Genomic DNA, 12,495 nt, shown 5'->3' with positions numbered 1-12,495 from the left:
GCCCCCGACTCGGCCGCCTGGCCCCACCCCCTCCCGGAGCCCCGGGGCGCTGGCCGCGGTGCTGAAACGACGCTCTCCGCAGAGGGAGGAAGGCAGGGCCCGGCCCGGCGAAGGGGGCGGGACTCTCTGGAGCTCTGAACTGGAGAAACGGGAGGGGACAGGGTGGCGCCAGCAGGACCTTGAGAGGAGGCAGGAGACCGGAGATAGGCGGGTTAGAGCAGAGACAGGCACCTGGCAAACCTCACCTGAGGACGCCAAGGCCATCCTTGTCCTGTTAAGCCTCTTCCCCGCCTGCGCTGGAAGGATTCTCACCTTGTGCCCCGACCTCAGCCTCCTTCCCCAGCCCGGCTGAGGAGTGACTCACTTCTGGGCCTCCATCCACATAGCCTCCGCCTGGCAGCTCACAAGCCCCTGGTCCAAGGCCTGCTGCCTTCACCATGGTGAAGTTGCTGCCCGCCCAGGAGGCAGCCAAGATCTACCACACCAACTATGTGCGGAACTCGCGGGCGGTGGGTGTGATGTGGGGCACGCTCACCATCTGCTTTTCTGTGTTGGTCATGGCTCTCTTCATCCAGCCCTACTGGATCGGTGACAGCGTCAATACGCCCCAGGCGGGCTACTTCGGCCTTTTCTCCTACTGCGTGGGCAACGTGCTCTCTTCCGAGCTCATCTGCAAGGGTGGCCCTCTGGACTTCTCCTCCATTCCCTCAAGAGCCTTCAAGACAGCCATGTTCTTCGTGGCCTTGGCCATGTTCCTCATCATTGGCTCCATCATCTGTTTCAGTCTGTTCTTCATCTGCAACTCGGCCACTGTCTACAAGATCTGTGCGTGGATGCAGCTGGCTGCAGGTGAGCGAGCGGGGTTGATGGGAGGGCAGGCCACAGCCATGGCTACATCATCCCACCCTGTGTGGAGGCTCCGGGTCTTCTACTTAACCATCTGTTTAGATTCTGAACAGGGAATCTTAATGACTGAAGCATAAAGGACTTCAGAGACCAAACTTTTCAAACTTCGTATATTACAAAGATGGTCTTACCTTTCCTGACAGCAGTGACTTGAGCAGGAGCACACAGCTCCTGGTAAGAGAACTCAGGTGTCCTGACTCCCAGGACACCATACTTTGGGAGGTTGTTGCAGCTCCAGGAAGAAGAAAGAAGGAGGCATCCACTGTCAGCTCTGTGGGAATAGGACTCAGCCCTGGCGCACAATAGTGATGGGGGTCACCATTCTAGATGCCCTCATCTCCCACTTCTGGGCATTTGTTCCTTCTCACTTATCAGTACTCACATTCCTGCCCTCTCTCCAGCCCTAAATAGTACTGATGGGCATTTCTAAGGTCAGCCATGTATTTTGGAGTGTAACTATTACACCATGTGTGACCTCTCCCTTAGAAACTTGCATCAAAACTCCCCTTTCTCATTGTAGAGTGAATCGTTGTTCCCTCAGTATAGGATTTCATACTTGAGGCAGCAAATGGAGCAATATTTTGTGAGGTGGAGGGAGGCTGTCCAGGGTCCTTTAAAACTATATGAGATAGGCAGCCACTTGTGGTGACCTGAGGCAAGGAATTTCCTCCCCTTTTTCCTGCTCCTGGCCCATGCAGGCTTCTTGATGCTTTTCTCCTCTGGGTCACCTGTTTTTTGTTTTTTGTTTTTTTCTCCTCTAGAGCCCAGGAAGAGATGGACCAAGATCTTTTCTGTAGCCTTTGGTCCCTTCATCCCTGCCTATCCCAAGGACACAGACTGTCCATGCTGGGATGTTCAGGAACAGTGCTGGGGACTGCAGACTAGAGCGCAACTCCCAACATCTTTGGTTAGATAGGGATGAGGTGTCATCTCAGGAGAAAATGATACAGGAATCTGAATCCCAGCCACCAAACACATAGTGCAGAGTTGGAGGGGTCCCCAGAGAGCTATATCCCACAAGCAACTGCAGATGAGGAATCTGGGTCTGAGAGAGAGGGTCAGACTTGGCAATCAGCTGGCAGCTGAGAAGTAGGAGAGGTAAAGCATCAGGTCCCCCCAAAACTAGACGTACTCCAAAAGACATTCTTTTTTTTTTCTTTTTCTTTTTTTTTTAGTTTGTAGATGGACACAATTTATCTTTATTCTTATTTATTTATTTTTATGTGGTGCTGAAGATCAAACCCAGGGCCTCAAGCATGCTAGGCAATCACTGTACCACTAAGCCACAACCCTAGCCCCCAACGACACTCTTTTTGAGACTCATATTTACATAAGTAAAATGATTTACCAGATACTTTCACATATTTCATCTGGAAGAGCCTCATCACAACCCAGGAAGTGAATATTTTTCCATTTAACAGTTAAGACTGCTAGTGGGTAACTTCTTTGGGGGTAGACTCTTGATTCCCAGTCTTACACCCAGGCCACTAACCTGACTTCAGAACCTCTTCTAGATATCCCCACTCTTTCCCTCTCTTCGATAGTCTCTTTATATGATAAGGGAGAGACCAGGACAGGAGTGAGGCAAGATTTGGTGGGTAATGGAGATAAGAATAGAGAGTGGTCATATTAAGAAAGAAGGGGAGCCAGATATGATGGCATAAACATGCAGTCCTAGGGTCTTGGAAGACTGAGGAAGGAGGATCACAAGTTTGAGACCAGCTTCAGCAACTTAATGAGACCCTGTCTCAAAATAAAAAAGGGTTGCAGATGAAGAGAAAAGAAAGATGGAAAGAAAGAAAACATAAAAGAGAGTACTGAAGAGGAGTAGCATGGACTCTGACATGCCTGCCAGCTGGTTCTCCATCAGGGCGATGGAATGCTGGAGACACACCATTCCTCTTTTATTCCCAGTGCTGCCCACCCCCCACCCCAACATCTGCAACAGGTGCCATTTGCTGAGCAGTACCAGGAAGGCCTGGGTGGGGGAGGTGTCAGCAGGCCATTTGAGTCAGACCCTATCTGGGTCACAGAACTAGTGACACTGATAGCAGAGGTAGCCAGGTGCAATCCTATGAAACATTTATCTTTGGAGAAGACAAAGGTGGTATCATGTTCCATTCTGCTGTGTTGAAGAAGGAAGGATGAGCCAAAGAGAGGAGAATAAGGAGGGGGTGCACCCCACAGCAAGCAGCTGGGAGACAAATTAATTTACAGAAACCTAAACAAGTTCGCTTAACTTTGCCCACTAGGCTGGGAGCAGGGAAGTGTTAGAGCAGGGATAAAAGACCTGATTAACGAGGCAATGTGGGGTTGTAGCTTAATAATATTAGTTGAGCATCTGGAGGCCAGGTATAGGCTGAGTATGGTCCCAGCTCCTAAAGCCATAGGCAAGTCAAGTTGCTTGTCTTCTCTGGGTCTTGGTAAGCTCATGTCTTAGTCAATTTGGGCTGCTACAACAAATCATCTGAGACCAGGGGGCTTAAACAACAGAAATTTATTTATCACAGTTTAGGAAGCTAGATGCCTGAGATCAGGGTGCCAACACAGCCTGGTTCTGGTGAGAGCCCTCTTCCATTTGCAGACTGCTAACTTTGTCCTTGTCCTCAAAAATGGAAAGAGGGCAAGAAGGTTCTCTAGATCTTTTTTTATAAGGGCACTAATCCCATTCATGAGAGTTCCATCTTCACGATCTAATTACTTCCTCAAAGCCCCACCTTGTAATAACTGCTACATTTGGAGTTAGATTTTTAATATATGGATTTTTGGAACATAAACATTCAGTCTATTGTACTCATCCATAGAATGTAGCAACAGGAATGGGGTTCTTTTTTTTTTTTTTATTTGTTCTAACTAGTTATACATGACAGCAGAACGCATTTCGATTCATTGTAAACAAATGGAGCACAACTTTTCATTTCTCTGGTTGTACACGATGTAGACATACATATGTGCAGACACACACGAACCTAGAGTAATGATGCTCGTCTCATTCCACCATCTTTTCTGCCCCCATGCCTTAATGGGGTTCTTGTGCGGGTGAGATGATATTATGCATGCAAAACACCTAGCACAGTACCTAGTACGTGGTAGGTACTCAGTAAATGTGCAAAACAGAAAACAACCTCTTCAGTAAGATAGGAAGTGTTGTTACAGTAATAATTCCTAAATCTTCATGGCTTGAAACAAAGGTTTATTTCTTGCTTATATTACCTGCCCACGGAGGATCAGTTGGGGGCACTACTCTTATTGTTCTTCTCTCCTTTTGAACCCCAGGCTGAAAAAGCATCACTTGTCATTGAGATGTGCAGAGGGAAAGAGAGCTCTGGAAAGTCTCCCACCAGCAGTTAAATTCTCTAGCTTAGAAGTGCACACATTTCTGCTCACTTATTGATCAAAGGAGTTCATGTGGCCTTGCGTAACCTCAAGAGAGTGGGGCAAGGAAGTACAATCCTACCTCGTACTGGGAATATTTGTGAATATCTCTTATGATGCCCACATCCTGCAAGATGGCTTCCATCAGAAGGAATTGCCAATAACAATAGCAAGAATTAACATCATTGGCCTTTCACCATGTACCAGACACTGGTGTTTTCTTTACATGACTATACTTATTCCTCACAACCCTGCTTTGAGTCAGGTATTAGTTTCTTTAGAGCTCTGAGACACAGAATTGGGGTAGTCCCCCAACTATGCACAGAACCAGGGGTGGATGGATGGGGTGCAACCCACCCATACACAGTAACAACAACCTGTTTCCAAGCCAGAAGCCTTGGATTCTTTTACAGAATCGCTATAGGAAATTTTATAGACAGGGAAGGGGATTGTGGGGAGAGTTTTGGGGAGAAAGAGAAGTCTAGAAGAGCAGTTTCTTTCCACATTCACCTGTGCATTCAGCATTTGTAGGATGCTGCTTAAACTAGAGGCCATGCCAACCAGCCAAGGGCAGGCTATACATTTTACCAATTTGCTGTAGAAGGATTACCTCTCCCTTACCCTAAGTGTCTTCCTGAACACTTTTCAGTTTGTCAAGAAGTCTGAAATGTCACCACTAAATACATTCAGTCCTTTGGATAAATATCACAATCTAGTGTGGAAGGAATGAATTTTGAAGTAGGCCAGGTGTGGTGACACATGCCTGTAATCCCAGTGGCTCTGGAGGCTGAGGCAGGAGGATCGCAAGTCCAAAGCCAGCCACTCTAGGTAATGTAGCAAGGCCCTGTCTCAAATTTATTAAAAAAATAAATAAATAAAAGGGCTGAGGTGTGGCTCAGTAGTTGAGTCTCCCTGGGTTTAATCCCCAGTACCAAAAAGAAAAAAGAAGTCAAGAAAATCATGAGGAAGTACTACAGCTGGATGACTGAGTAAGCTGCCTGATTTCTCTGAGACCTCAGTTTTCAAATCTGTAAAAGGGGGGATATTAATATCTGGCTTACTTTATGCAATTTTTGCCATGATCAAGATAGTACATGAATTTTTCTGTGATTCCTTTAAGAGCTGTATATTTTTAAAATCTTATAAAAAATCGAAGGAAGGTTAATATATTTAGATGAGGAGGGGGGACCCTGGTCTTTACATCATATGTTTGATCCACTTACTTTCCTTGTAAGAACAAGCTGGATCTAAGGAATGTAACTTTTGCTTGCATGAGATACTTCTTTGAGCATCTTCTGGGTAGGGTATGGTTTGGGGACTAGGGGGCCCCTGAGCTTGTGGAAAGAGGGTCAAGGGTGGGAAAGTGGCACAGATAAAGGCCCTGCCTGCACTGCAATTGTGGTTGGGATCACCCTGGTCATACTCAAGGATTATGTCACCTGTCTATGCTTCACCCTATTGAAGCTAATGTGGGAAAAGTGCTTTCATGGAAGGTATGGAAGAAATTGGGGGAAGAAGGGGAAAATACAATTTTTAGCTGTCAATGCCAAGTCAGTAGGACACTGAGTAGCTGTGCCCAGTAGCTAACCCTCATGGAATGCCTCATGTGTGTGCCTGGCCCAAGTTCCTTTCCATTATTAACTAAATTTAAGCTTGCTATAGCTCCAACACATAGGCAATATTACCTCCATTTTACAGATAAGGAAACTCAGGCAAAAAAAAAAAAAAAAAAAGTTTAAGCAGCTTGCTTCAAGTCACACAGCTAATTAGCAAAAAACAGTGGGCTTGAAATCCAGGCAGCCTGGTCTAGTGTTTTTCACCTCTCCTATGGAAAGAATTGCCTGGAACAGTGCTTCTAACAACAGGGATTCTTGAGCCCAACCTTGACCTGAGTTCCAGCACTTAAAATGAATATTTCAGGGGATTTTTAAATTCAGGCAAGTGTGAGCAGCTGCACTGTGCAGTACTAGGTATGGGGGAGGAGGAACCTGTTTACTCACATGGAAGGTTCATGAAGAAAGCATGCATTGGGGCTTGGAAAGCCTTCTTATAGTCACTGAATCTAATATCTCTGGAGTTATAGGACACATAATTATGCTGTATACTGTAAAAAGGGAAAATACTGCTAATCAAAACTATGGACTAATGCTTTCTTATTATACTTATTTCCGAGATGTTGAGATGTTGAAATATGAACAATATATATTTTCAGAGAGATAAGTTCTCTGGGCTGGATCCCCCACCCCCATCCTCCCAGGGATTGAACCCAGGGGTCCTTAGCCACTGAGCTACATCCCAAGCCCATTTTTATTTATTTATTTTTAAAATTTTGAGACAGGGCCTCACTAAGTTGCTCAAGGCCTTGCTAAGTTGCTGAGGCTGGCTTTAAACTTGTGATCTGTCTGACTCAGGCTCCTAAGCCACTGGGACTAGATTTGGGAGGGTTTTGGAGCCAGGGCAAGCAGTGCCTCCTTGAGTCCAAGATGAAGAGAACAAGCTGAGGTGCTGGTAGGACTACCTAAGGCAGTGACAGATGCCACCCTGGCCAAAGACCTCAGTTCTTTGCCTCTGCCTCTGACTGCTGGGTCTCAGGGACCAGCTGCTTTTAGATTTTGGAGCCCATTTTTTTCACTTGTGTTTTACAAGAAGAATGGTAGAAGCTGCCTAATGTTCCTTTCAAGGCTAATGCAAAGACCAGGGAGGTGACAAGATAAGAGTAGTTCAAAGTGGGAGTTAGGGAGCTGACACCCCTAGCATGACATCATCTTTACCCTTTTTTTCCCCTTAGCCACAGGTTTAATGATAGGCTGCCTGGTCTACCCAGACGGCTGGGACTCAAGTGAGGTGCGACGCATGTGTGGGGAGCAGACAGGCAAGTACACTCTGGGCCACTGTACCATCCGCTGGGCCTTCATGCTGGCCATCCTCAGCATCGGTGATGCCCTCATCCTCTCCTTCTTGGCTTTTGTTTTGGGCTACCGGCAGGACAAGCTCCTCCCTGATGACTACAAGGCAGATGGAAAAGGTAAATTACCCTCCTCCACAGTGTATCACCTGCCTGGGGATCCTAGGTGGGCAGACAGACATAGCCCTAGTCCCCCTAAGCATGTGCTCTATGACTGAGCCAGACCCTCAGCCCTTACTTACTCAATTTTAAAAACAGGCAATTTGAATAGACATCTCTGCAAAGAAGATATGTATATGGCAATTAGCGTATAAAAATACTCACCATCATTAATTATTAAGAAAATGCCAATCAAAACCCACTTACTAGCAGGGTTACAATAAAAAGATGAACAATTAAACGTGTTGGTTAGGGGCCTGGGATTGTGGTTTAGCAGTAGAGCGCTCGCCTAGCATGCATGGGGCCCTGGGCTCGATCCTTAGCACCACATAAAAATAAATGAATGGAATAAAGGTATTGTGTCCAACTACAACTAAAAAAATAAATATTAAAAAAAAAACAAAAAACAAAAAAAGTGTTAGTTAGCATGTGAAGAAATTGGAACACTTAGACAATGGAAACAGTCTAGCAGTTCCATATAGTTAATCATAGTTATCATATGATCCAGTAATTCTATCCCTAGGTATATACACAATAAAACTGAGAACATGGGTTGGGGTTGTGGCTCAGTGTTAAGGAGCTTGCCTCACATGGCTGAGGCATTGGGTTTGATCTTCAGCATCATATAAAAATAAGTTAATAAAATAAAGGTATAAAAATTCATTAAAAAACCCTGAAAATATATATATATATATATGTTCATAAAAACTTTGCACACAAATGTTCAAAGCTGCATAATAGCCCAAAAATAAAAACAATCCAAATGACCACCATCTGATGAGTGGATAAACAAAATGGGTTTATCCATACAATGAATATTAAGAAGGAATAAAGGATAACAGGATGAACCTCGAAAGACTGGCTTCCATTTGGATATGTTTGATTCTATTTGTATAAAATGTCAGAATAGGCAAATCCATACAGACAGAAAGCAAATCAGTAGTTTCCTGTGGGGGGGAAGAGGGAGGAATTGACAGTGACTGCTAAGGGACATAGCATTCTTTCTGGGGTGAGGAAAATGTCTTAGGATTAGACAGTGATGATGGTTGCACAAAAAGTGAATATACTAAAAACCACTGAGTTTTATACTTTAAATAAGTGGATTTTGTTACTGAATTATATTAATAAAAGGATTATTCTTAGGATTCAATAGTACACATAAAGCACTAACAAAGCCTGCATATTATAAATGATTAATAAATATTAGTTCTCTTCCCTCTGGTCTTTCCAGCATCTCTACTTTTAATCACACTTCCATCCAATAATAACAACTATTGTGCTCCAGTTACCTACCAACATCTTTAGGCACTCGGGGTAAAGTGGTGACTGGAGCAGTCTAAATTGGAGCTTATAGTCTGGTAAGGGAGACAATCATTAAGTACAGAATTACAAACTGATAAATATTATGTACAGAAAAGTGCAAGCTTTCTTGAGAGTGAATGAGAGGGATCTGATCTAGTTTGGAGATGGAGTAATGTGCAGGAATTACCCTAAAAACAAGGCTTGGCTGTAAACACATACTGTTCTTTCATTACAGAGGAAGTCTAAAGCAGCTGAAGGGTCGGTGAGTAACTTTATTGGAAGGTGGTCTGCATGCCTTTGAAGAGCTGGGGCCTTTCAGCTTTCTTGTTGAATTCTTAGCAGAATGACTCCTGGGGTTGGAGTGTAGGGGCTGTGATGCAGCCTGGGACAGAGGAGGAGCAGCCCACCAGTGTGGGAGCTAACTGGCACCTGAGACCTTCCCTGGAGTGGGGTAGGGTCAGACAGGAAGCCTTTGGTTTTACCTGATTCTTGAGACATGGAAAAGAACAAGAAAAGGAATACTTCAAAATACTTGGCAAACAAGAACAGATTGTTTTTAGAAGTTGTCATTATCATTTGGACCCTTATTTTCAGAAAAAATTTTTTAAATGATTTGTAAGAAACATAGTAGAAAACCTAATAAAATAGGAAATAAAAGTCATAGAGAGAAAAACAAATATTCAAGAAAGCTAGTCTAATAAAATTACTATATTGAGTATTAAGTTTAGCTGTATGCTTCCTGATAGCTGAGGCAAAAAGAAAAACAATGAATTAACCGGTTTTAATGTCTGACTCAAAAGGAAGCACAACATAATAATTTCTTTATTTTTTTAGTTCACAAAATGTGACATAAGAAGACTGTTAAGGAGTAAAACCAATAACAAAAACCCTACAACACTGTCATCTAAAAGTGCTATTTATTAAGGTCCTATAGCAGGTCAGGTGCTTTGTGTGGGTAGGAGGAATTATCTCCTTTTACATATTATTGTTATTATTTTGGCATAGGGGATTGAACTCAGGGGCACTCGATCACTGAGTCACATCCCCAGCCCTTTTTTATATTTTATTTAGAGACAGGGTTTTACTGAGTTGCCTAGTGCCTCATTTTGCTGAGGCTGGCTTTGAACTCGTGATCCTCCTATCTCAGCGTCCCAAGCCTGTGGGATTACCGCCCCTGGCTCCATTTACATTATTTTTATGTTGCAAAGTACCTTCTAATCCTTGACTACCTATACTCTTATGAATAATTATAACACAGCTCTACCCATTAGAGCATAATCAAACTTCAGTGTGCATTTAGTTACCTGGAAACTTTTTAAAATGCAGATTTTTGGGGACTGGGGTTGTAGCTCAGTGGTAGTGCACTTGCCTAGCATGTGTGAAGCACTGGGTTCGATTCTTAGCACCGCATATAAATAAATAAAATAAAATGTAGATTTTGATTCAGTTGGTAGAGGGACTGCAGACACTGCATTTCTAACCAGAATCGTGAATTGGGATCATACTTTGAGTAACAAAGTATTAGAGAATCAAACACTTTTTCCCATGTTTTTGAAATGTTCATTATTAAAATTTTTTAAAGCCATGGGTTCCATAGCATTGATGTACCATTACTTTCTAAACCACACCTTGGTTATTAGACATTTAGGGTTGCTATCATAGCTAATAACTTTTTGCTTTTGTTGATAAATTTCCAAATGAAATCACTAAATCAAAGGGCAACTATATCGCTTTGCCTCCCTTTCCCCCACTACATTTTCAAAGACCATACAAGGTACAATGAATACTATCTTACACATGAATGAGGAAATTCCTACATCTGGGTAGAACTGAAGTTGTAATGCGAGAATAAATGTTATTATTCTTTTTTTTACTTAAAAAATGTCAAATCTAGGGGATGGGGTTATGGCTCAGTGGTAGAGCGCTCACCTAGCATGTGCAAGGCACTGGGCTCGATCCTCTCAGCACTAAATTAAATAAATAAATAAATAAAATAAATAAAGGTATTGTGTGTGTCCAACTAACTAAAAAAATAAATAAATAAAAAAATGTCAAATCTTACAATACTGAAATCTTTTGTCTTGTTTTTCTTATATTACAGGTCATTTATTTCCCAGACAATGGAAAACTAGGGTATCTAATTCTTCAGATATAACTCTTTCCTCCAGCTTCCTTGTCCCTGGCCCAAGTCGTGCATTGTGGTTGGAAGCTGACCATCTCTTAAGACAAGACTCCTGCAGCACAGAGACCTCTTCCAGGTGAAGCAGAACTGCAGTGACCCTTATCAAAGTTGTTCAGAGGCAGAGTGGCATGGGAGTTGCTCAGCCATGGAGGAGTCCGAATTTCATTCCTATCCTTTAACACCAGTTTTTCTGTAAAATGAGAGGCCTGGCAAGTCCTCTCTAGGGGTCTCTGCTCAGTCTCTGGCAACTACTTCACGCAGGGTACAATCATTTCAAGGCACACACAGAAACAAAAGCTAACAGCTCTAAAAAGGTCACTGAAGAAGAGGTGGCTGAAAGTATATTGGATTAATTCAGGCTGATTGTGGGGGCAGGGGGGTCTCTTGCTTCTTCACGCTTTTTGCTTACTTACTGATGTTCAGAGAGGCAAGGTACAGTGGAACCATCAGAATCTGAATCCTTTAATATCCATCAGTTAGTCTAATTGGGTAAATATATGTAGGACCTAAAAACTCCTGAGGTGTTGGAGGTAGAGTTCAGTGGTACAAAGCTTATCTAGCATGCACAAGACCTCAGGTTCATCCCTGGTACAGTGAACCAAAAACCCTTTGAGACTAATTTCACACTTATCTCCTCAAACATTTCCTCACAGTACCTACACTGACCCAACCAGAACCAGATACCAGCTTCAGAAATTTGTTACCTGTATCCAAGTCATTTGTTACAGGAATAGAAGGCACTTTTTGTCAAAAACTTTTTTGAGCGATACTGAAATAGGATCTGGTCTTTGTCCATTTTGAGTGACTCAGTAAAGAAACTACCTGGGTATGCTATTCTCACAGGGGGAGAGGGGATAAATGCTGAATAAAACTAAGAATCTTGTTGCTTGATCAAATGACATGGAATTTTGTTATTCTCGGCCATCAATTGTTTCTTGTACAGTACTACTTGCTCACTCTGCTGTCTGCACTGGTTCAGCTAGGCTGAAAATGAATATCCTAGTGTGAATCCAGTTAAACAGTTGGTGATAAAAACTACTATAACAGAGTTTACCTCATCACTTGGTCTTTTTATAATAATCACATTCATATTTTTTTGCTGATAAAATTATTTAATTCAAAGGCACTCCCTTTTTGATTAAAAACCATTTAACAAATCCTGTAGCTTAGGGACTTCTTCTCGTAAAAGAGGTACAAGAGAAGTTTCTAAAAGTTCTCCACTGTCAAATTATTTTTCTTCTCATGTGTGGTGGTCCACAGAAGCTCCTGGGAGGCTTACAGTGCAGCTGCCTACAGGCCATCCTCTGCTCTTGCCAACACTGAATTTCACCAAAACAGGAATCATGTTTGGCTTATGGCCAATGTTGGGAAAGGACCTGCAAATCTGTTTATGATCATACGACACATGTATCACCTTTTATCTTCCAAGGGAACTAAAAATTCTATTTTACTAATAACATTAATGATTTTCAGTTCTCTAAGTGGGTTTATCTTTAAATAAATTCTTAAAGGTAACTCAAACCTTATTTATCCATATTAGAATAAAAATCAGTGAAATCTGTACTTCTTTCCAAATTATCTTGTTCCTTTCTCACTTCTGGTTTGCCTGTTTGGGACAAGTGTATAGATGGTTGTGGTGCCTGTTTCATAGTGAGTAGCTCTAACA

At 42.7% G+C, this 12,495-nt stretch overlaps 1 protein-coding gene across 1 annotated transcript; it reads left to right on the top strand.

The window, feature by feature from the left end:
- Nucleotides 1–437: 437 nt before the first annotated feature.
- Nucleotides 438–7,404, top strand: Lhfpl5 (LHFPL tetraspan subfamily member 5). The gene is made up of 2 exons (XM_076859524.1): nucleotides 438–849; nucleotides 7,070–7,404. Exons 1-2 carry the CDS (start codon nucleotides 438–440, stop codon nucleotides 7,402–7,404), a joined length of 747 nt encoding a protein of 248 aa, XP_076715639.1.
- The last annotated feature ends 5,091 nt before the right edge of the window (nucleotides 7,405–12,495 follow it).

This window comes from Callospermophilus lateralis, chromosome 6 (genome assembly GCF_048772815.1).
Source record: "Callospermophilus lateralis isolate mCalLat2 chromosome 6, mCalLat2.hap1, whole genome shotgun sequence".
NCBI lineage: Eukaryota > Metazoa > Chordata > Mammalia > Rodentia > Sciuridae > Callospermophilus > Callospermophilus lateralis.
This window is presented reverse-complemented; position numbering and strand designations above follow the sequence as displayed.